Source organism: Sciurus vulgaris (genome assembly GCF_902686455.1).
Source record: "Sciurus vulgaris genome assembly, chromosome: 9".
NCBI lineage: Eukaryota > Metazoa > Chordata > Mammalia > Rodentia > Sciuridae > Sciurus > Sciurus vulgaris.
The window spans coordinates 57,693,782-57,720,399 of NC_136469.1; the positions used below are offsets into that span (position 1 = coordinate 57,693,782).

Sequence of the window (26,618 nt, forward strand, 5' to 3'; positions counted from 1 at the left end):
CAATTTCCAGAGATAAATTCTAAACAAAAGACAAGCATCCTGACTACTCCAAATGAGGGACTTACATCTTCATTTGTACCCAGAATTGGCTTCATGGGCCTATGACCTGAACAGTCACAGGGCCCCATGCTTAGAAGGCCTTGCCCTTGGTTTAATGCTCTGCTGTCACTCCCCTAAAATACTCAATAACTTGAACAAAGGCCTTGCATTTTCATTTTGCACTACAAATTAGGTAGCTGGTCCTGTTTGTGTTATTTAGTTCCTTTTCTCCTTCTGTCACCCTGTCTTTGGGCTCCTTGTCAAGGTCTAACTCAAGTTTCACCAGCTTTACAAAATACTCCCTGTGACTTCAGCCCACAGGAATTTTAGAACTTTCAAGGCACAGTGGCCAATGCCTATAATCCCAGCCACTTAGGAGACTGAGGCAGGAGGATTACAAGTTCAAGGTCGGCCTCAGTAACTTAGTGAGATCCAGTCTCAAAATAAAAATTAAAAAAAAAAAAATGAGGTGGGAGGATATGAGAGCATTTCATGTCCATGCCCCACATTTGGCTATGGCTAAGTCTTACCCTCCAGTCTTTTGTTCTTTATGTCTGTGTCATGGCTTCCCAGGTAGATCTTGAACGTCTTGAAGGTGTTTTTATTTTCTCACACCATTATATTATCTTGTAAGACTTAAGCAGATTAGAGATATTCTGTACATATTTCTTTAAATTAAGATGGAATAAATCTGTAAAAACATGAGATGTTGAAACTGTTCCTTACCACCCTCAGTATTCAGTTAAACTAACCCCTGTGTCTCCTACAATAGCCAGTCCCAGGAGGGAAGTCCTGACCTTGATAACATGGGTAGACTGAATTCAATGGAGAAAGTATTAGAACATTCAGATGGCTATAAGATTAATTTTATCAGTTATGAAGTTGCTGTCTTGCTATCGTTTTTTCAGACTGCTCTGCATGTGCCTTATTTGGGTCTGAGGTTGAGAGAGAATGGGTGAAGGGTGGCTACATAGATCACAGACTTAAACAAAAGGGTCAGCACACTTAGTCTACAAGGTAACAAGTAGCTAGTATGTTCCTGTTCTGAATGAATGGGTGTCTTTAGGCTTACGTGATATAGAAAGTCCTGTGGAAGGAGATTTTGACCCAGTGGACCATGTTAGCTTATGCTTTTGAGGTGACCAATGGCTCGATTTTTTTAAGATGTATTTTTTAATTTGTTCTAATTAGTTACACATAATAGTAGAGTGCATTTTGACACATTGTACACAAATGGAGCATAACTTCTCATTCCTCTGGCTATACACGGTGCTGAGTCACACCAGTAATGTAATCATGCATATATATATACATATATATATATGTATATATATCTAAATATATAGGGTAATAATGTCTGTCTCATTCTACTGTCCTTCCCATTCCTACCACCCCACCCCTCCCTCACTCCCTTCTGCACACTCCAAAATTCCTTCATTCTTCCCTATCCCTCCCTACTATGGATCAATATCCCCTTACTGGAGAAAACATTTGGCCCTTGGGTTTTGGGGATTGGCTTAGTTCCATCCATTTACTGGTAAATACTATAATTTCATTCTTCTTTAAAGCTGAGTAATATTCCATCGTGTACATATACCACATTTTCCTTATTCATTCATGTGTTGAAGGGCATCTAAGTTGGTTCCATAGTTTAGCTATTGTGAATTGAGCTGCTATAAACATTGATGTGGCTGCATCACTCTAGTATGGTGATTTTAAGTCCTTTAGGTATAAACCTAGGAGTGATATACCTGGGTCAAATGGTGGTTCCATTCCAGATTTTCTGAGGAATCTCCATGCTTCTTTCAATAATGGTTGCATTAATCTGCAGTCCCACCAGCAAGGTATGAGCATACCTTTTCCCCCACATCCTTGTCAATATTTATTATTGCTTGTATTCTTGATTATCGCTATTCTGACTGGAATGTGATGAAATCTTAGAGTAGTTTTGATTTGCATTTCTCTAATTGCTAGAGATGATGAACATTTTTTCATGTTTGTTCATCAACTCTACTTCTTCTGTGAAGTGTCTTCAGCTCCTTAGTGCATTTATTGAAATCAAATGAATTTCTATTCTTAAGTGATGAATCCACTGCAAAATAAATTAGGAAAACTACCCCATTCACAATAGCCTCAAAAAACAACAACAACAAACACCTGGGAATTAATCTAACCAAAGTGGTGAGAGAACTTCATAACAAAAACTACAAACACTAAAGAAAGAAATTAAAGAAGACCTTAGAAAGATCTCCCATGCTCTTAGAAAAGGCAGAATTAATATTGTAAAAATGGTCATACTGCTAAAAGTGTTATACAGATTTAAAGCAATTCCTATTAAAATCCCAATGACAGTCTTCATAGAAATATAAAAAGCAATGACAAAATTCATTTGGAAAAATAAAAGACCCAGAATAGCCAAAGCAATCCTTAGCAAGAAAAGTGAAGCAGAAGGCATCACAATACCAGATCTTAAACTATACTACAGAGCAATAGTAACAAAAACAGCATGGTATTTGCACCAAAATAGACAGGTAGACCAATAGTACAAAATAGAAGACACAGAAGCAAACCCACAAAATGCAATTATTTCATACTAGAAAGAGGTGCCAAAAACATACAATGGAGAAAAGATAGCCTGTTCAACAAATGGTGCTGGGAAAACTGAATATCTGTATGTAACAAAATAAAATTAGACCTCTGTTTCTCACCCTGCACAAAAATCAACTCAAAGTGGATCAAAGACTTAGGCACTAGAACAGAGACTCTGTGCTTAACAGAAGAAACCGTGGAACCAAATCTCCATTATGTCAGCTTAGGACCTGACTTCCCTAACAAGATTCCTAAAGTTCAAGAAGTAAAATTATGAATCAATAAATGGGATGGATTTAAACTAAAAAGCTTCTTCTCAGCAAAGGAGATAGTCAATAACATGAAGAGAGAGCCTGTAGAATGGGAGAAAATCTTTATCACATGAACCTCAGAAACAGCACTAATCTTCAGGGTATATAAAGAACTCAAAAAAAAAAAAAAAAAAAAAAAAAAAAAAAAAAACCCCAAAACAAATAACCCAACCAATGGCCTTTTCCTGTATTCATGACTGCTTCAATGGCCACTAGCTCAGCAAGCTAAGTACATAGGACTTCTTAAGGTAGGACTGTACAGGCTTATGCAGTTGACATGGATCTTGTCCATGATAGCAGAGTAGAATTATGGCAATGGTTTCAAATTTGACTGCTAATGCTCACCTTCAGAATCACCTGGAAAGCTTTTAAAACTGTCAGTGCCCAGGATGTAACTGAATATTTATATCTAGATGAATCTCTGAAAGTAGGAAATGGACATTATTATTTTTTAAAACTTTCCCTTGTAGCCAGGCAAAGTGGTGCATACCTGTAATCCCAGAGGTTCCAGAGGCTGAGGCAGGAGGATTTCAAGTTCAAAGGCAACCTCATCAACTTAGCAGGACCCTAAGCAACTTAGTGGGACCCTGTCTCTAAATAAAAAGTAAAATGGGCTGGGGATGTGGCTCAGTGTTTAACTGCCCCTGGTTTCAATCTCTGATAACCCCCCAAAAAAAGAAAAAAATTCCCCTTGTATTCTCTAATAGCTTCCCAGTAGTTTAAGAGTCATTTGACTAAAAGAAAGAGACGTCCTTTGCCTACTACAATACCTCCCCTCCCAAAGGACACCATGTCACAACACAGACATTTATTTTAGGTATTGACATACACAATCATCTTGTGTTGCCTTTACAGTACTTGTTGATTAAATCACAGGATCAGGCTTAAAGTTGAGGCTGGTTACCGTGAAAGGGTTTGTGATTTGCTGTCAGAATTAAGTGGGCAATGCTGATAGATTTTGTATATTATTTTAAGTTGAATTTGAGGCTAAAGAGTAAAGGGGAAGGAGATACTCTCTGAGACTCTTATGGTCCTTGAGAGTCTCATTCTTTCACAGGGGTCTCAGGACATTTCAACAGGTGTTAATTATGCAGTCTGTGATCTGCCCTGTAGGTTTAGAAACTCATTATGGTTTCAGTCACAGAGGTATGTCAGTGAACAAGTCATCTAAAATGAAGGCCTTCATTAGAGAAGATGCCATGCTCTAGGATGCATATAGAAAAACAATTTAATGAAATTAGTATAGGTACAATATTAATAAAGTCACTTATAAGGTTTTCTGTGATTGTGTTATGACTTCAAAATCTCAATTTGTTCAAGAAATCAAGGAGTGACTGGATTGGTTTTAAACATGCTTCAGTCTTATCATCAGAACAGTTGAAGTGGGAGAAGAAGATAACAATGGAACATGAATGGATTCTACTAAAGGAAGTAAAATATTTGGGGGCAGAAAGGCCAAGATCACAATGGGCAGTTTCTTCCAAAAGAAAGGGAAAATGACATATAAAACACTATCTATCGATCAAATGAGATAAAAAAAAAAAAAGAAGCTCCCCTTTGTCACTCATTAGGAAGGTGCTATTTCAGAATAGATAAAAAGGTCATTACCAAATCTGTGATGGGAGTTCACAGAAATGATAGGGGAAGTGAAGGTTCAGAGAGCAAAGCGCAGTACTTCTGAGGGGGGTGCCCAACACAGAGGATCCCTCTTACAGCTCTGGGTAATATTCGTAAAAAGAAGCGACTGGTATCACCATTAAAGACTAGGAAGTTCAAACAAGTGACTGACGGACATCTGGGCAGACTGCTGAGAAGCCTCTGACAGGAGCACTGAATTCTTGATGATGTTTGGTGGGAAAGTTTGAAGGTGATTCACTTAGTACAAGAAGGTGGATATCTTTCCTACTCTCTAAGACAGGATTTAACTTTAGTTGAGCAGTATAGGATTGACATTTTTAGACCAGAGAAGCCAGTGTCATCGGACCTGTTCTGTGCATTATAGAATGTTTTATAGCATCTTGGTGTTGCCCACAAGAAGCCACTAGCAATTCCCTGACTTGTGACAACCAAAAATGTCTACAGACTTGTAACATGCCCCATGGGTAAAAAGGAGGCAAAATCACCCTCAGCTGAGAATCACTCCTCTGAGGGAATTTTCCTGAGATAATTATGGAATCATGACTTTGGAATAATAGCATAAAGAAGAGAAGTTAGCAAATAATAGACCAGGTCCAGTTGTGACTTAAGTGGTATTTCAAAGAGAAAGCCTCTCAGGTGACTTTTTAATCAAGGAAATAGAATTGCAAAAACTGCATGAGAATTGTTTGAACAGTGGATGTATTTGACAGACCTAGAACTACTGATTTTAAATCATTCATGATCTGTTACCCTACAAGACAAAAGTCAAGAGGAATATGCTAGAAAAACAAATGTTCAGGCCAATAAACAAAGAAAACATTTTTAAAAAATAGTAAAATGAAACAAAATGTCACACTTCTACAGAAAGTTTTAAAAGGGTCCGAATTAAAAAACAGATTTAAACCAAAAACTTGTTTGGGTATTTCTCAGAGCGGCGGAGAATCACTTACATAAATAGAATACTAGAGACTTAGCTTCTCTAGCGTGTAGAAAAAATATTGAAAAGATAAAAACATTTTTTTTCTGCTTCTTTGAAAGATTTTCAAGGCCTAGGAAATTTTTAAACTCTGTGGAAAGGGAGAGTGCTGAGGGAAGTAGCAAGGTACCCAGGGCTACAGGCGGCAGCAGCGGTATCACCCACTGCTTCAGTTAACAATCCACCAAAGCTGGTCTCTAGAACAAGAGGGGACAGGGAGCAGAACTTCTCTGGGAGGCAGATCCACAATGCAATTCCACAGCCAGAAGCAGCAAGGGGAGGAAATTAAAGTCACTTCCAACTCAGAATGAAGATTAGGCCCCTGGGGAGAACTCATGTTCAAGTCAGCATGCTGGAAACACAACTACAAAGGGAAATTAATAGGTTTTGAAGAACCTGGGTGTGAATGAGGCACATCTCAAATAAGACCTGGTGACCAGCAGGAACAGTATTTTAAGTTTTTGGAGCTTGGGATGGCAAAGAAACCTCAACTATTGCTTCCTAGGTGAAGAGAGAGGACTCTGAAGTGGTCTTTATTCCCCCAGTAATTGGAAGAATTCTCAGAAACGAGTTGAAGTTCAAGGGTTGAGCTTTCTGACAGTTGGCATACATGGAGCATTACCCCAGCAAACCCAAAACATGATTTTACTTAGTTTGGTGCTAATGGTCTTTTCTGTGGTGCTTGGCAACAGTCAAAGGGATTCAGATTTTATTAACATCTATGCCGTGAGCACACAAGTTTTGCCTGAAATAATCGTTTTTGGTCAAAAGGATTAGATTATTTTGAAATTTTAGGGGTGGGCTCATGTTAAAATAATCTTGCATATTTCACTTTTAAGATTTTTTAAAAAGTGGAGTAACAAAGAGACATTTGATATTGAATTAATTTCGCTTCAGAGAGTCTTAAAGAATTGTATCCATGCCAATTAAAAAGGGGTCTATGACTCTGCTGTTGAACAACCTCTGTCCTCACCAGCTGTCTGCATAAGACAGCTCTGCCTTGAGGACAGTGAGGCTGGATTTTTGGACTTCACTTTCTTTGTGACTTTAGTAATAGGAGGGTTTTATAGTGCTCAAATTTTACTGTTGCAGATATTTTTAAAACAGCTATTTAGACTCACTTCCTAACTCCTGGTGAGCTATTTTTAGTCTCAGAAGATTATTTTTTTACTGCTTTGATTTCATCTACTTGAGAGTAGTTCACATTTATCTTTTATTATAGTTCTTTTCTGTTTCTTCCAACCCAATAGGAGCTAGTTTAGGTTATTTTGCCTCATCTCACTTTCTTAAATTCCTGAGTCTTTTAAATGCGCTGTAATTTCTCTTTGCCTGATTATCTGTGTCAGTTCCCTCAAACCTGTACAGTTGAAGTTCCTGGGGTCTCTAAGGTAATGTCAAAGCAGTTTTTGTTCCTCTAGAACTGGTAGCAGAGAAGCTTAAAACAGTAATTCTTCTGCTCAGGACTGCATTTTGGGTGGAATTTTGGGAATTAAGCTTAATCAACTCCATGGGATGTATAGCTTCCCCCACTGCAGGATCAGGGGACCCACTCAAAGTCATAAGTGAGCTGCTGCCCTTCTATCCTGAACAGCTACTAGCTTCCATCAGAGGGACCCTTTCCTGCAGCTCCTGTAAGGCTGCCCCAGGGTCTTTGGCTCGTTCCCCTCAGAGGCTGTAAACACTGAGGCCCAGCATCTTTCCTTTGTCAGAAAATTACACAGCCAGAAATTCAGTTCAAAGTGCTGCAAGTGACTTATTTTCTTGGTTCATTCCAAGGAAGGTTGAGGAGGAAGAAATGTCAGGAATAATCTTTCATATAGGGATCTTTCCAGAAATCTTCTCCAACCCTAGTTGTTCCCTGAAGGACCAGCACTTGGAGCTCTTACGACATTTCTGCTTAATAATGTTGGCCTTTAATACACATTTGTAATGGAAAATTTAGTGTTTCTAACATAATTATTTTTAAATTGTATTTAAGGGTATGAAGAGTATCTTTCCCTTTGGCAAAATAAAATTCGACTGTTAAGTAGCTTGATAATTGTTTGTGTATGTGTATGTAAAATTATATATCTATCTACAAGTAACACTGGATAAAATTCAACTTTCATATATTTTCCAATGTCCAGCTACTCAACAAATACATGTCAAATGCCTAATAATTGCAAGATATTGTTCCAGGTTCTGGGGACATAGCCATGAGCAAGGTAGACCAAAATGTTGTAGCTTACAGTCTAGTGAAATGCAGTATTTATTAAAGCAGCGGGTCCCTTAAATAAGACACAGTTACTGACCTCACATGGAATTTCAGCAGGAAGCACTACGACTGGTGGCATGGTGCTTCTTAAAGCTTTTAATGAATCTTCATCATCCTTCCTCTGATTTATTTCCCCAGAATGCATGACTTTTAGGTCTGTTGGAATGATGACTTCAAGGTAGTCTTCAGAATCTAAAGAAAATTTTGCAAGTATAGATTATATTATTTCATTCATTATTATAAAGACTAATTGACAATCAATAGATTTCATTCATACATGGGAAAAATAATTAAGCATATATCAATAAGTTAAATAATGTTCTCAGTTTAACTAATATTATAACCTTTATGACCAGACTAGATCAACTATATAATGTTATCCATTAGTTGTGTCTTAAAAAAATTCCAGCTACTATTTATTTATGTTTACTTAACAGTAAAATAATAAATCCAAAAAGCATTAAATAATTTCTTTTCTGTGTTATAAAGAAAATTATATTAAACTAGAAAATTTAAATCAGAAGAATTATTAACCTTGACTTATATTTCTAATTTAATAAGCTAAACTAATACTTCTACAAAATATTAGTTTAATACTGAAATACTAATGTTCATCAAAATGTTAATTTATTCTATGAAAATAAGTGTTCTATATCAAAAAGTTGTTTTTTAAAGTTGGTATTATTAAGGACACTGAATACACTAAATGTGAATTTAAGTCTCAAGAAAAGGGTAGAATAGTTGTTTTAACATGTAATAATTTTATTTTTAGTTTCAATCATTAAAATATTGTTATGTGTTGAAAAATATGTAGGAAGTAATGGACAATTTTTTATATATATTTTTTAAAATGTTTCTTTTGGACATAGAACTTATGTGGCTAAAGTTAATACTCTCAAAATGAGGTCACATGTGTAAACTCTTAGGCCCACCTCTAAGTATCCCTCAAATTCCCAAACAAGGAAACTATAAAAGGAAAAGCAAGGGTCAGTTTCTGACCCATAAAACTGGCCTGAGGCATAAGAATGCCTTGGTTTTCCGGGAGCCCACCTTGAACTCACAGGTAGGCCCTAGTGATTTCCTATTGAACATCAATACCTTCACAGTACCAGGCAAGGATATGTGGTGGATAAAGACAGGGTCAAAACCATTCTGCGAAAGCAGGATTACCCAAACCCACAGAAGGGCCAAACGGGCATCCTGGCTGCTGCGTCTTTACCAGTGCCAGCTTTACCAATAGCAAACTGAACCACTCCACCCAGTTTACCTGGGATTTTCCTGGTGCAGGCAATAAAATACCTTGTTGCAGGAATCCCCTGTGTCCCAAGAAAACTTGAACAGTTGACCCTCCTTGAAGTAGAGTAATTCTTATATCAAATCATGAAATTACCCTGCTTCCTGAAAGCAGAAAAACTATAGCAAAGCCCTCTTTTCTTGAACCCTCCCTCAAATCACGTAACACCAGCCTAAATCCTATAATCCTTTGTAATACTCTTTCACTGAGACATCCTATGGTTCCCCATAGTGTGCCTTTTCTTCATTGCAACAAACAAAACTCCAAATAGTTCAAGTCTGTTCCTGGTGGCCCTTGACTAAAGAGCAGCGACAATAAAAAGGAAGAAGAGTCAAAGTCAATAAAATCACACAGAGCTAGACTTTTATTCTCATTGTATCCAAACAAGTAAAATACACCAGTTCTCTACAGGTAAGATAGCAAGAAAAGGTGAGTAACAAAAGAGACAATTGTGTGATAAAGCTGTCTCGACACTTCATCTAGGAAGGAAAGTCATTTGCCGTTGTTGTTTTGCTTTGTTTTGTTTTTGTTTTATGATAGTTTCAGAATTAAGGCAAAAAAGCACATGGGATTCCCAGATTTCTTCCATTACTGGTCATGTTTGAAAATAAATGAAAATCAGCCTTTAGTGCTTCAACAATTTAAAATGCTTTCATAAGAATTCTCATTCTCTTTCTCCCTGCCCCTCCCTCTCTCCCCCTCTCTCTCTCTCTCTCTCTCTCTCTCTCTCTCCCTCTCTCTCTCTCTTCCCCACATATTCACTCAAACACAAATCAAAATGGTGGAAAGTTATATAAAACAAGCTTAATGATTTTGTGAATTGATAAAAGAACTAAGAAACTGTTTTTATTTAATATTCCTTAAAGCAAAAAAGGGTAAGTCATTCAACATAGCAGTATCTAAAATTTTCTGCAAATCCTCTGCAATATTAGGTTAAGAAGAACAATTTTATTTATCCTGAGGACATAATTAGGGATGTATGAAAAGATTTGTCTCTATGAATGTTCACAGAAGCACTGTTTATAATGCAGAAAATTGGAAGCAATCTAAGCAATAAGGGAACAGATTAAAATATTCCATGTGATAAAAGATGTTACTAATAAAAATTCCATCACAGAATATTTACCATCTAAGAGCAAGTTTTATAACTCAAAAAAAGGTCAATTGCATATTGTCAATTTAATAGGTTTCTGTTTTAATAAAGTGTATACAGAACTGTGCAGTACAAATTTATGGCATAATCGTGAATGAATGAATAAGAATAGACTAGCTATGTATATTCCAAATATAAAAAGTGGTTATTTTTAATCCATGAGTTATAGGGAACTTTTTTATACAAATGTGTATAAAATATTAATAATATAGTACATGTAAGGTCTATACTGATTTTTTATAATAAACATGTATTTATTTTAGAGGATAAACTATATATTTTCAAGTAGAGAATGATAGACAAAACACCTGTATCTATTCCCCTGTATGACATGTGGATGAAATAAAAGTAAAGATTATTTTAAAAATTATAAATATATTAGGACGCTAAAAACTGATAAATGGTATCATTCTATAAGAACAAATTTAAGAGTCCCTGAAAGATCAAAGTTAATCTGAAACTAGACAAGCAGAGGTACCAGAGCAGAAAAAACAGACCAAAACATGTTTGGAAAATGCAATTTCAAATATAATATTAAATTTTCAAAACTAATTTCTAAAATTAAAGAGACAACAAACTCAAAATTCAAGAGCAGAAAGAATTCTTGAGTAAAAGCTCAAGGTAATAAGTTAAAATCTCATTTGTAATCACTGAGATAACTGGCAATATCCTAACTGCTCCTGCTACCAAGCAAAAGGCAATTTGCTTTTGCCCTAAGAATAAAACTCTAGACTCTATAAACAATGTGAGCTAGGACTAGGAGCAGAATTGAGTCTGATGTATTTCCCAACATTCTCAAAGTCAGCAGAAAAAAGAAAAACAATAAAATGTACTTTAGCACTTTTCTATGGGTTAAATTTGTAAGCATTGGCTCTGTAGTGTGTGGGTGTCTTGATGAGGACACTTACAGGAGGAGCCACATGACAACTGATAGAATTAACTGATGGTGATTTTCTACTAAAAACATGAATTGTCACCGAAGACAGTCACTCTTTTGAACTCTATCACATGATAGAGACACATGAAAATCAACAAAGAGAAAAAATTGAAAAAAGATTTTGTTCAGTTAAATGACTCAAAAAGTGTTGACTATTGTGCTAGTCAGCTTTCCATTACTGTGACACAGTACCTGAGATATACAAGGAGGAAAGATTCATTTCGGCTCAGGGTTTCAGAGGTTTCAGTTCATGGCCACTTGGCTCTGTTGCCTTTGAGCCTGGGGTGACTCAGAATGTCATGGCAGGGATGCTGCTCAGCTTATAGCAATCAGTAAGCAAAGAGAGGGAAAGGGGTGGGGTCGGTCCCAATATCCCTTTTAAAGGCACACCCCAGTGACCTCCCACTACACCCCACATCATAAAGGTTCCTCTACCTCCCAGCAGTGACACTGGCAGGTGACCTAGACTTGAAAACATGAGCCTTTGAAGGACATTCCAGATTCAAACCTTTAACAGCTAAGAGGGAACAGGTTACCATGATAAAGTAGGAGAATAAAAACAAGAAGGAAAAAGGAAAGGATATGTGTTTAGGGTGGGTGGGAGGAGGCACTAAATTGAAATCTACCTGCATAGATTCACTATCTAACCTCTAACCCACATGGTATTCAGTGTACAGTGAACAGTAAAATGTGGGAGACTGGTCTCAGTTCTGGGACAGCTGACTCATCCCACCTTCTTCCAGTCTTATTAGAAACATTACTTCCTGTGTCATGACCCAAAAAGTGGTCAGGAAACACTACTTTGCAAATAGCATATGAAAGAAATCATATTATCACACATGATTACATTAAAGTGATCTAAGCAATTCTGAAGAGTGATATCAGAAACGAAGATGACTCTTCCCTTTTAAACTGAGAATTAGGGTGGGAGAAGCTACCTTAAGGCAAGTCATTTTTTTTTCTCATTTTCTCAATCAATAAAATTCCATTGTACACTTATTAAAAATGCAAAACATTAGAAAACAGGCATAAGGAAATAAAATCTCCTTTATGGATTAAAACATACAGTATGTCTTTAATTTTTAAAGCTATCCATTTGCCTTTTGAAACACAGCTTTTTTAATACTATCTATTTATTCTTAAAGTGTCAGTTTTAGTGTGGATTTATTAATATTTTGTACATAATTCTTTTCCAACTGATTAAATCTACCTCGAAGCAAAGACAGATTTTCTGAAAATTGACAAAACTATAAGAATTTTGGGAAAAAAGTGGATTATCTTATTTTTATCATATTTAGACTTATTTTGTTATAGTTATTTAATTTCAAAAAAGAAGTTATTCTTTAATGTTCAATGACTAAAATTCTAACACTAGTTAACAGGAAAACAAAAACACAAACAAACAAACAAAAACACTTGTCTACTTATGTGACTTTGAGGAAAGTACCAAGCACTAAGCTTCAATTTCTTCAGTCATGTGGTCTAATAAATAGTGTTTTCCTTGTTGGATTTTATTGATTACAGATGGTCCCCAACTGATTGTTCAACTTACATTTTTAATTTTATGATATGTTTTCATTGTTAACTGTAATTTTCAATTTTGATTTCTTCCGGGACTAGCAATACACTATATAATACTTTGGAAATACTGGACAGCAGCAGCAAGTGGCACTCCAAGTCAGCCAGAGAGTCACATGACTGATATTCTTGTGTACTGTGTTGCCAGCCTTTTTCGGATACAAGTATATTTGGTTATAAAACAGGTTCTGTGTTAGTCCACACTCAAGTGTGGACTAATGTATGTGTTCTGAGCATGTTTAAGTTGGGCTAGGCTAAGCTATGACATTAGGTAGGTTAGGCATATTAAATGTATTTTCAATTTACAATTTCTTCTCATGTGTTTGTCAAATTGTAATGCCCTCATAAGTCAAGGAGCATTTGTTATGTCAAATAGTACATCTAGGGCTGGGGATATAGCTCAGTTGGTAGAGTGCTTGCCTAGCAATCACTAAGGCCCTGGGTTCAATCCTCAGCACAGCAATAAATAAATAAATAAATAAATAAATAAATAAATAAATAAAACATCTATTGTGCAGGGTGAGTGATAGCGATGAAGTTTTATTCTTCTATGTATGGATTTCCAGTTTTCCCAGCATCATTTGTTGAAAAGGATATCTTTTCTTCAATGTGTTTTTGGCATCTTTGTCTCTCACTAGATAAATGTAATTATGTAGGCTTTTGCCTCTGCCTTCTATCCTATTCCATTGCTCTCCAGGTCCCAGTGCCAGTACTGTGCTGTTTTTATTATTGTAGTTCTGTAGTGTAATTTGAAGCCTAGCTTGTGATGCTTCCATCATCACTGTCTTTGCTCAGGCTTGCTTTTGCTGTTCTGGGTATCCTGTTTTTCCAAATGACTTTTAGAATTGCTTTTTCTAGTTCTGTGAAGAATGTCATTGGTATATTGGTGAGGACCTCATCAAATCTGTATAATGCTTTTGTAGTATGGACATTATGCCTGTATTAAATCTGCCTATCCAAGTTCATGGGAGGTCTTTCCATCTTCTAAGGTCTTCAATATCTTTCTTTAGTGTTCTATAGTTTTCATTGTATAAGTTCTTCACTTCCTTTGTTAGATTAATTACAAAGTATTTTGTTGTTGTTGTCATTGAGGTTCAAATCCATGGAATAGTTTTCCTAATTTTTTTTCCATAGGACTCCTTACTGGAGTATAGGAAAGTGATTGAGTTATACATGTTGATCTTATATCCTAATTTCTACATCTGTTTACCAGCTCTAGAAGTCTTCTGGTGAAGTTTTAGGGATCTTTTAAATACAGAATCATATTATCAGCAAACAGAGATCATTTGAGCTCTTCTTTTCTTATTCATATCCCTTCAATTTCCTTCTCTTGCCTGTTGCTCTGGCTAGAGTTTCAAGGACTATGTCAAATAGCAGTGGTGAGAGTGGGCATCCTAGTCTTGTTCCTGTTTTTAGAAGAAATGCTTTCAGTTTTTCTCCACTCAGTATGATGTTGGCCTTGGGTTTTTCATATGTAGCCTTTACAGTGTTGGGGTAAGTTCCTTTCATTCCTAGTTTTTCTAATGTTTTAAACATAAATTGGTGCTGTACTTTGTCAAATACTTTTTCTACCTCTATTGATATAATTACGTGATTCTTGTTCTTAACTCATTGGATCAAAGACCTCGGAATTAGACCAGAAACTCTGCAACAACTTGAAGAAAATGGAGGCCCAACTATCCAACATATTGATCTAGGAACTAACTTCCTTAATGAGATTCCTAAAGCCCAAGAAACAAAACAGAAAATCAATAAGTGGGATGGCATCAAATTAAAAAACTTCTGCATAGTAAACAACAAAGAGCAGGAAAAGAGAGCCTACAGAATGGGAGATCTATGCCACCTGCTTTTTCATAGGATATCAATATCCAGAATATATAAAGAACTAAAAAACTCAATTAATAAATGGGCAGAAGAACTATACAGACACCTCTCAAAAGAAGATATACAAATGGCTAACACATATCTTTTAAAAAATGTTCAACATCTCTAGTAATTAGGGAAGTTAAAAATCAAAACTACATTTAGATTTCATCTCACTCTAGTCAGAATGGCAATTATCACGAATACAAATAATAATAAGCATTGGCAAGGATGTGGGGCAAAAGGTACACTCATACCTTGCTGGTGGGATTGCAGATTAATGCAACACTGTGGAAAGAAGAATGGAGATTTCTCAAAAAATTGGAAATGGAACCACCATATGACCCAGTTATCCCACTTCTCAGCATATATATCCAAATGAACTAAAATCAGCACACTACAGGGACACAGACACATCAATGTTTATTGGAGTACAATTCACAATAACCAAGCTATGGGAACAACCTAAGTGCCCTTGAACTGATAAATGGGTAAAGAAAATGTTGTATATATACACATTGGAATATTACTCAGTCAAAAGGAAGAATGAAATTATGGTATTTGCTGGTAAATGGTGGAACTGGAGACTCTCATACTAAGTGAAATAAGCCAGACCCGAAAAGGCAAAGGTCGAATGTTTTCTCTGATTTGCAGAAAATAGTCCAAAATCAGGGAAGGAGAGAGAGAAAGAGAGAGAGAAGAAGAAAAAAACAGGAGAATGGGATTCCATCAAAATAGAAGAAAGATCACTGCAGTAGATGAAGGGGAATGAAGGGAAGGGAGGAAAACTGGGATAAGGGAAGATAGTGGAATGAATCTGACCTAACTCTCTTGTGCACAAATATGAATATAACACAGGGAATCACTGTGGTGTCTATTAACAAGACACTAATTTAAAAAGAACTATAAATAGCAGAAAGATCAGTAGAATTGAGGGAAGGGAACAAGGGGAAGAAGGAGGGGAGGAAAAGGGAAAGTACTGGAGATTGAAGTAGAAAAAATTATATTCCATGCTTTTATAATTATGTCAAAATGAATCCCCATGCTATATATAACTAAAAAGAACCAATAAAAAGAAAAAAAAAGAACACGAATTATGTGCTAATGTGCTGTCTAGAGGATACTCAATATCAATTTCGTTCTTTTTCATCTGATATCAAAATGAATAAAAACAATGGGTTTTATTTCAAAATATTCTAAATCGATCTCTCATTTTGTGTCTCTAACTATGACTTAAAAAATCTGCAACATTTCAAGGAAATTTTAATACTGAGCATCTTTGTCTCTGTCAAATTTATAATCTTGGTAAATGATTCTATGAAAACAGTTCTGCTGATTATACCTAAACAGTGCAGATTCTAGCATGCTTATGCTTTAAGGTCATATCAAAGGCCACAACACACTCCCCTCCCCTCAGGTAAGCACACAGCTATGTCTCCAAAAGTAAACTTGTGTCCTGAACAAAGAGATGTAATTTGTACACAAACTATTGGTCTAGGCACCAGCTTTCTTTTTATCTATTTATTTTGTGGTACTAGGGTTTGAACCCACAGACACTGTACCACTGAGCTACCTCCCCAGCCCTTCGTGTGTTTCATTTTGAGACACGGTCCCGCTGAATTGCCAATGCTGACCTTGAACTTCTAATCCTCCCGGAATCAGTGGGATTGCAGGGTGTGTCACCATGTCCAGCTGCACCTGCATTCTTAAACAACCTTTGCTTATGTAGTTCATACAAGGAACACAGAATAAGCAGTACTTTATTTAAGCCAACTTCCAAAGCAATAATAATAATTACAGCAACAAAACTTCTTACCTACTAAATAAATATAGGCAAACATATTTAGTATAGAATAGCAAGCATTCATCTTCAAAGAAAGAAGACAAATCTACGTTGTTTTAAAAGCCCTGTTTTCCTAACCACACACATTCGACCAGCTAAAGTTCTATAAAACGTTAGCATGAATAGAAAGCTATTCTTCACTCTGGGTACTTTTGTCTACTATTTTCAGTTTTAATAATTCCAAAGCAAAGTGTATGTGTGAGGAGTTTTTGGCTTTGTGGGGGGGGGGCTATGTTTTCCATCTTTTCTGGATTTCCATGCTGTTATGTTTACTATGTTTTCTCTTTTTGCTGACCCTTTCCCTCTCCTCCTTCCTTATCACCAGCAAATAACTCACTCCCCTTACCCACCCCGTAGTAATTAAAGTTGCCACACAGAAATGTTAGAATGTTGTGCAATTCAAGAGTGTGGTCCATGAAAACTGTGGCATTCAGGCCTCCCCAGATCAACTGAGGCAGAATCTGTATTTTCAAAGGATCCTCAGAGATATGAATCTATATAGATGTTTGAGAAGCAGTGTGTAATAACAATAATTACACCTTAATGTAATATCTTTCCATAACATTATCATAAGCATAGTCACTAACTGAAATTATATTATATTTTTACCTGTTTCCTTATTTCTTGTCCATCTTATTTAAAATATAAGCTTTTGAAGTTAGGAATTTTGTGTGTTTTCTTTGTTTTATTTTGTTTTTCCACCTCTATATCTCCAGTGTGTGTAATAGTGCCTGGCACAAACTAGAGGCTTAAAAGTATTTGTTTCCTAGCTTAGTAATTAGATAAATTTATGTGGAGCTAATTTTGGGGGGAGTGGGTGGGGAGATGGCTTGTATCTCAAAGCCAGTAATTTATTCTGTGTACCACATTCTTTGTCTGGTTGTCTTAATGAAGTACAACTTTACTTCAACCACTATAACCCTAAAAACAGGAACTGAACAAAGCTAGAGAAAGCCACCATAGCTGAGAAACAGCTAAGCATGCTAGTTGACATCCTGCATGTTTTCATTTTGAACTCTTTTTGAGAGTTGCTAACATGGTACAGTACTAGCATTACCATGTTCTTAGCAGCCAGCAGGTCTTGCAACTGAATACATATGAAGCACTGAGCTAAAGAAATTAAAAAGCCAGTTAATGAAACAAACCCAATTATATTCTCCAAGAAAGTTCAATATCTTATCAGTAACGATCCCTTTCAGTGACTTCCCACAGTGAAATATAATCAAGAGTTATTGAATAACATTTCAAACAAAAACTGAGCTCAGGCTTTCAATTATTCTCTTTCGTGGACAATGTAAAGTTTTGTATTCATTTTGGTTGCTAGTTTTTTAAATGGAGGCTAGAGGAGAAAGTTTGTGTATGTGCTGATCATTCTAACTCTGTTTTGAATTATACCTGATGACTTTTCTATTTGTCATCTTATGAATTCCATTGAAAAATACCTCCAGAATAATAAGGCACACTCAACCCATATACTCAACAACTTAGCAGTTCCTTTTTGTTATTCTTTCTTTATAAGTAAGAAAGAAAAAGCACAGACTGATCTGAATAGAGATTAATAAGAAACGGTTTGAGCACAGGTACATATGAAGTTGCAATTGTATGAGACAATAATTTTAGCTGAATAAAAAGTAGTGTGTGTAAAATATTATTTATTACATGCACATATTATACAGCATGTGACAAGAAAATCTCACTGTTAAGTCAGCAGTTATTATTTCTGAGAGATTGGAATAACATTCCTTTAAAATTTTTTCTTCATTCTTTCCAATTTACATTAGACTTTTAATAGTCCATAATATTTCTTTGCTAATCAGATAAGACTATCAAAAATCATTCATTTTTGTTGGACAAAAAGAATTCCATTTTCATAATTAAGTTTGTTCTTTACGTAAGTAATAGATTTTCAATATATACTATCAAACACACAAGTAAAGAAAAAGAAAAAGTAAGTCACTCATAATTCTGTCTCCTAGAAAATGACCACAACTACCTTTTTGGTATAATGTTTCTAGTTTCTGCTTGAGCATGCAAATGCACCTTTTATGAGAACTAAAACGAGATAATCTTATATATATTTATGATATTAGGTACAATAATTTTTTTCTAGTGATTTTTATAGTTTATCAAGATTTCCACATACTTTGTATTTTATTTTGAACATACACAAAAACTATAATAAATATCAGCTTAATGCTGCATTAAATTGAATTTCTGTCAATCATTCAAAACTATTTGTAGGCAGTTTTTAAATTCTTTGAGTCAGAAACTGGTCCTCCCCCATAAATTTTTCAAATAGAAACTTCTCTTTCTCTTCTAACAGTTTCAAAAAATATGAAGAAATACAGTACTCTGTATCCATAGGGAATCAATTTTTTAAAAAAGGGAATACAATTAGTCTAGGAATAAGGTAATAGAACCATAATAAAGTAGTAAATTCAACAGGAAAATCTTATAGTTTCTAAAGTAAATAAATAATGAGAACCTTCTGTCTCTTGGATAGAAAAAAAAAAACTTTAGTATTATTTAAAAAATGGTTGAAGCTTAATGTAATTTAGAGAATAGTTAGGTATTAATTCCATGAAGACATGTATGTGTGTACACACAAATCATATGTAGTGATTTGTGTATATTTGTTCATGTACAAAACATGTATTTATATAGATTATTTATCTCCATTTCCTGAGGATATGAGTACGAGACCATCACAGATACAAATTAGGTATATATGTTATATATACTATGTTCATGCTCTAAAGAAATCAGTAGAAACATATACTTACACGTACTTATCAAATATACATATTTTACAATATATATTTTATATGATATATATGTATAATTTAAATAGCTTATATATCATGAATATATATGATCATTTACATATATATATACATATGTATATATCCATATGTATATATATACATCTTCATGTACTAAAAACACTACTGCCACCTGTTAGATGTTAAAGTAAAGACACGAATTAGGCATTCAGGTTGGCCTCCTCAGAAGTGGGCTTGACACGTGAAATGGTGAATAGGAGAGAACTTTCTAGTCATTAGAACTATGATTTCATCACTCTTCAATCTCCATCAGACTGAGTCATTGCCTATATTGCTCATTATTGAACATGATAGGCATTCAATAATGACTTGTAAGATGAATAAACTATTATATTTCAGTTGGAAAGACATCAAGTAGATGAAGTTAAAATAAGTGGATTGAATGGAAAAGTGCCCAACCTATCTTTGGAAAGGGTCTATTCACAACTGTCATGAGACCCAGGGAATTAGTAGAGACCTGCATGTTCCCATTTCTGGCATTGCCTCCAGCACACTACAGGTCTATACGCATAACTATGGATGCTAGTGTGACAGTCCTCAGGAGGATACAAGGGGATATGCGTAGGATGTAGGAGCAAGGCCTGTAGGTTCAGCCCCACATGAACCTTGATGGGCATGAGCCCATCAAGCAGCTAGAACTCAGGCAGTGGCCTAGTCGCTCAGAGGGGAAGTTGGGAACATCTAGGAGGACATGAAAAGGACCTCTATAAACACAGACAAGAAAGAGAGTAGAAGGCAATATTGTCCGAGAGATTTTGCCTTTGAAAAGAATGAGAGATTGCTCATTGAATTCACCTATTAAGTGCCAATAGAATTGCTTTCTTTTATGTTATTTTTACTACCACGATTAAATGATTAAAAAGTAAAGTCATGAAATAAGTTAACAAAATAATATTACCCTTCACTTTGAATTCCATGCCCTTAACACTGGACTTGAGTTTCTCTTAAATCCTCAGTGAATAACTATTATCTTAGCAGGTGGCTCAAGCATCTGATCTTTTCCTTCCCTGTCAGTCTTAACTTACTGCCAGGAAGCTGGAATGTTTTAGTGATGATCACTTCCAGTTTGGCAAGTGAAAGGGAAAGCCATAATCAATTCATTATCTAAAAGGAAAATAATCTTAAGTAGGGATTTAATAAAAAATGAATACCCATGATTTTATAAACCAACCTCCTCAGGAATGCTAATAACAACTATTGAACATTTATTATATACCAAATATTATTCTTTGTGATATGCATATATTAACACATTTAATTACCAAATCTATAAGGTAGGTAATAGTATTATCCTCATTATATAGATTAATTCATTTATTCTTTGAACAAATTTACATCAGCAAACTATGTACAGGTGCTACTGTTCAGGATAAGAAGGATAGAATGGTTGAGGCTTCCTTCATAGAATTTGTAATCAAGTGGGTGGGGGTGGGCAGTAAGGGAAACAACCAATATGACTAAAATATAACATGCAAGAAATGATGGTGGAGTGGTAGGAAGAAAATCAAAGACCGGAAGACTGATAGGAAGTGAGAGGAAAGGTGTTGGGGCTGCTGATTTAAATGAGCAACGTAAGGTAATGCCTAGTAAATTAACTCTTCCAAGGCCACAGCTGGTTACTATAGAGTCAAGAGAGGGCCTAGATAGTCAGACTTCAGATAAGCTTGGTCAGTAGACTGTGCTGTTTCCCATCCACAGTTATATCCATGCACATAATTTATCACAGGAACGATCTGACAGAATCAAAGACAAACTTTTCAGAGCTGTTAAAAACAACATATGGCTGAAACCTCCAGAGAAAATGTCTACAACATTTATTATTGCCTAGCATATGATTATACCCTGTTTGACATTAAATTGATGTCTTAGTTACATTGCTAATTTCATTAGAAATGGTGGATTACATGTAAGTGAGCATGCATATCACTTCTCATTCTGACTGAATTATCTCACAAGAATGTTTTGTTACAAAAAGTTCTGGGTTGGGCAGGAGCAGGGGCATTGTATGTTGTCTGACTGGTTCTCACTGCCAGAGAAAATGGCCCTTCTTTATAGTGACAAATATGGAATCATTTCAATTGGTAAAGATAAGCCTTCTTAGTTCTTGGTTCATGAAACTAATGAATGTTAGAACGTAAATCTTGTTTCAAAATGTAAAAATAAAGGAATATTTCAATCATAAACAAACAAGGGAAGAGAAATGATGTGCTCTCCTGTGTAAGTACTAGCACTGCTCGAGAGCTAGACTTTGAAATGGAGAAGCCAATGCTTCTACTCATCTGGATTTTCCCAGATACCCCCACTTCCAGACCATGGATCCTACACAAACAGTGCAATGTCTAGGGGGTCCCAGTTTCACCATCTGTCAAATAAGGACGTTTGAGAAGATATGTGAGACTACTTTCTACTTTTAACTCCAGAACAAAGTGTATAAATCCTTCTTTAAAAGAAGGGTTTTTCACATTTCTTCTAGAAAGAACTAGAAAAATCCTCATATAAATTTTTACCTTCTTTCTTTTTTCATAATAGTTCATCTGTTTTCAGCTTATCTCTGACACACTTGATCTTGCTATGCCATTATACTACACAGTTGAGTGTAATAAGGTTATTATTACCATTTGAATCTATGCTTCCAGATGTTAGAGCTTTGTTTCATTATTTGAACTATTTGTTCCAAAATGGAATCTTTTATTAGAATGCAACATTGATTTTGAGATTTTCATTTTCTCATGGAACAGTGGTTAATATATTATTCCTTAGTCAAAGGCAAATTTTGACATCTTGGCTTATTATTTCAGGTTTTTAAAATATGTTAAAAATTATTCCAATATTTGTTGAAATATAGTCTATACTCGTCATTGTGCTTTGCTTTTTCTCTAATATAAATCAACCCAGGTGCCCTTCAAAAGATGAATGGATAAAGAAAATGTGGTATGTATACGGTTTTGCTCTTAAATTATTACATGTACATATTTAGTCAGTACTCCCTCAACTTTCAAATGCCTTACATTCTATACTATAAGAAATTAGCTATGGAATGAAATATGTCAGAATGTCAACAGTGTTTGCCTCTCAGTGTTACTATTCTAAGTGACATTATTCCACCTTCTTTTATATTTTTTGTACTATTCAGACTTTTTTAGACATGCATTATTTTTATAATGATAAAATAGAAAGCCTTCAATATTTTCATTTAGATTATAAAAGTTTTGTCCATTATTCAAAGATACTATAAATATTTTTGAGATCAAATACACTATGAAGTTAAATATTAGAAACTACATAATATTTATCTTAAAAAAAGATGGACAAAATGCAGTTGTATAGCTTGTTTTCCCTAACTTCTAAGATGCTTGAATGACTAAGCAACAATTACACATTAGACATAAACCACATCTAAAATTCTAAAAGAATTTCAATGAGACCATGGAGAAGATGGCGGACTAGAGGGTGGCTGCATTTCATGTTGCTCCAGGACTCAGGATCTAAAAGAGGAGATATTGAGAGACTTGGGACAAACTCAAAGCCACCGGGTGAGTCTCTCCCGTTGAGGACGCATCCCGGATGGGGCGGTAGTCCCGGAACGCAGGGAACTTTGTGAAGTAGAGTTGCCCAACGAGACACCCCTCCCCCCGCTGGAGCCGTGAACTAGGACAACTGGGAGCATCGCAGAGGAGGCCACTCAGCACAGCGCTGGGACTCGGGGCAACCCACCGAGGCTCTGGTGGCTGCCCAGAGGAGGAGGTGCGCGGAGAGCTGTTTGGACTCAGAGCGACCACTCCTGAACACTGGGTAGCTGCCTAGAGAAGGAGGAGGAGCGCGGTGGGTTGCTTGGACTCAGAGCACCCACCTCCAGACTATGAGCAGCTGCCCAGAGGAGGAGCTGTGCAGGGAGCTGTTTGGACTCAGAGTGACCACTCTGAACACCGGGGGGCTGCCTCGAGGAGGAGGAGGAGCACGGCGGGTCGCTTGGTCTCTGAGCGGCTGCACCAGTGCTCCGGGTGGCTGCCCGGAGGAGGAGGAGCACAGCAAGTCACTTGGACTCGGAGTGATTGTACCAGGGCTGTGAGCAGTCGTTGGGAGGAGGAGGTACGCAGTGAGTTGCTTGGACTCAGAATGAACACCGGGGGACTGCCTGGAGGAGGAGGAGGAGCGCGGCGGGTCTCTTGGTCTCTGAGTGGCCGCACCAGAGCTTCGGGAGGCTGCCTGGAGGAGGAAGTGTGCAGCGGGTTGCTTGGACTCAGAGCGACTGCTCCTGAACACCCAGGGGGCTGCCCCGAGGAGGAGGAGCACGGTAGGTCACTTGAACTCAGAGTGATTGTACCAGGGCTATGAGCAGTTGTTGGGAGGAGGAGGTACGCAGTGAGTTGCTTGGACTCCTAGAGACCACACTGGAACACCAGGTGACTGCCCAGAGGAAGAGTAGTGTGGCTGATCGCTGGGACTCGAAGTGACTGTACGGGGCTCCAGGTGGCTGCTCAGAGGAGGCGCCACATAGCCAGGCGATTAGGTGCAGAGCAGGGTCCCAGGACCTAGGTAGTGTCGTGGTGGAAGAGCCGCACAGAGACAAGCTGAGGGGCAGAGCAAAGTTTCCAGGACTGCGGGGAGATTCTCTGAGAAGAGGCAACATAAGGAGACTCCTCTGTGAAGGGTGAGGCTCCCAGACCCAGGAGGGAGGTCTGGGCCCCTGGGAACGTTGCAGAGGAAGGCAGCCCAGCCCAGGCTGTAGCTGTGGACTGAGGGGAACCTCTAGGATGGAAACTGACCAGCGAGACCTCCCCACCAAGTGAGTCTTTCCTACTGGGTGAGGTTTTCCCACAAGGACAGTAAAACCAGAGACACAGGCCCAAATAGGCCTTGCCTCAGCCCGCAGCCTAGTTCCCCTTTGGATGTCCATTTGTCAACTAGTGGAGGCACCTCTGCCCACTAGCAGGGAATATACCCAACTTGAAGGCCACCACCCCTAGAGAGGCAGCTTCCTGTGGAGCACTGCATTATCAACATCCTCCAAAACTTCAGGCTACTGAAGGCTAAAGGGGATATATTAGAAATCTTCAGGGACATTGTAAGTCAATAGAGGAAATCTGCAATATCTCAGCGGTCCACTGATACCTGAACAATATGAGAAAACAACGGAAGAAAATGTCCCGAACAAATCTAGATGTTACATCAATAAAATCCAATGACAGCATGGCAGAATAAATGACAGAAAGGGAGTTCAGAATGTACATAATTAAAATGATTAGGGAAGCAAACGAGGAGATGAAAGAGCAAATGCACGCACTGAATGATGAGAAGAAAGAGCAAATGCAGGCATTGAATGATCGCACGAATCAACAGTTAAAAGAGCAAATAAGGGAAGCGAAAGAACATTTCAATAAAGAGTTAGAGATACTGAAAAAAAAAAACCAAACAAATCCTTGAAATGAAGGAAACAATAAACCAAATTAAAAACTCCATAGAAAGCATAACCAATAGGATAGAACACCTGGAAGACAGAACCTCAGATATTGAAGAAAAATATTTAACCATGAAAAGAAAGTTGAACAAACAGAGAAGATGGTAAGAAATCATGAACAGAATCTACAAGAACTATGGGATATCATGAAAAGGCCAAATTTAAGAATTATTGGAATTAGGAATTTTTAGAGAAACAAACCAAAGGAATGAACAATCTATTCAATGAAAGAATATCAGAAAATTTCCTAAATCTGATGAATGAAATGGAAAATCAAGTTCAAGAGGCTTATAGGATTCCAAATACACAAAATTACAACAGACCCACACCAAGGCACATTATAATGAAAATACCTAACATACAAAATAAAGACAGAATTTTAAAGTCTGTGAGAGAAAAGAACCAAACTACATTCAAGGGGAAACCAATACGGATATCAGCAGATTTTTCAATCCAGACCCTAAAAGCTAGAAGGACCTGGAACAACATTTTTCAAGCCCTCAAAGAAAATGGATACCAACCAAGAATCTTATACCCAGCAAAACTTACCTTCAAATTTGACAATGAAATAAAATCCTTCCATGATAAACAAAAGCTAAAAGAATTTACAAAAAGAAAGCCAGCATTACAGAACATTCTCAGCAAAATATTCCATGAGGAAGAGATGAAAAACAAAGAAGCAAATCAGCAAAGAGGGAAATTATCCTAAAGGAATTGTTAAATAAAGGAAGAACCAAGTCATGTAAAAATAAATAAATAAATAAATTTTAAAAAATGAACCAAATGACCGGGAATACAAATAATATCTCAATAATAACCCTGAATGTTAATGGCCTGAACTCATCAATCAAAAGACATAGACTGGCAGATTGGATTAAAAAGAAAGATCCAACAATATGTTGCCTGCAAGAGACTCACCTCATAGAAAAAGATACCCATAGACTAAAGGTGAAAGGATGGGGAAAAACATACCATGCACATGGACTCAGCAAAAAAGCTGGGGTATCCATACTCATTTCAGATAATGTGGACTTCCAGCCAAAGTTAGTCAGAAGGGGTAAAGAAGGACATTTCATACTGCTTAAGGGAAGCATAAATCAGCAAGACACAACAGTCATAAACATCTATGCCCCAAACAGTGGCTCATCCATTTATGTCAAACAAATCCTTTTCAATTTCAGAAACCAAATAGACCATAACACAACAATACTAGGTGATTTCAACACACCTCTCTCACCACTGGACAGATCTTCCAAACAAATTTGAACAAAGAAGATTGTGTGATCTCAATAACACAATCAACAATTTAGAGTTAACAAACATTAATAGAATACACTATCCAATAAAGAGTGAATACACTTTCTTCTCAGCAGCACATGGATCCTTCTCTAAAATAGACCATATATTATGCCACAAAGCTAAGGTTAGCAAATACAAGAAGACAGAGACACTACCTTGTATTCTTTCAGATTATAATTGATTGAAATTAGAAATAAATGAAAGAGTAAAAAACAGAAACTACTCCAACACCTGGTGATTAAACAATATGTTATTATATGATGAATGGATAACAGAAGATATTAGGAAGGAAATTAAAAAATTCCTACAGGTAAATGAGAACAAAGAAACATCATATCAAAATCTGTGGGACACTGTGAAATCTGTACTTAGAGAAAAATTTATTTCATGGAGCTCATTCAATAAAAGAAGTAAAACTCAACAAATAAATGACAAGAAAAAGAACAGACCAACACAAAAAATAGTAGAAGACAGGAAATAGTTAAACTCAGAGCTGAAATCAACGAAATTGAAACAAAAGAAACAATACAAAAAATTGACAAA

The 26,618-nt window shown here is 36.5% G+C and overlaps 1 protein-coding gene across 4 annotated transcripts in view; it reads right to left on the minus strand.

Annotated features, from left to right (window-relative positions):
- Window positions 1-26,618, minus strand: part of BANK1 (B cell scaffold protein with ankyrin repeats 1) — a 328,435-nt gene that overhangs the window by 236,375 nt on the left and 65,442 nt on the right. For all 4 annotated transcript variants that reach the window (XM_079153818.1, XM_079153816.1, XM_079153817.1 and 1 more), the window contains exon 3: window positions 7,845-7,999. In XM_079153818.1, coding sequence (XP_079009944.1) covers window positions 7,845-7,999 — 155 coding nt within the window. The remainder of the gene's footprint in view (window positions 1-7,844; window positions 8,000-26,618) is intronic.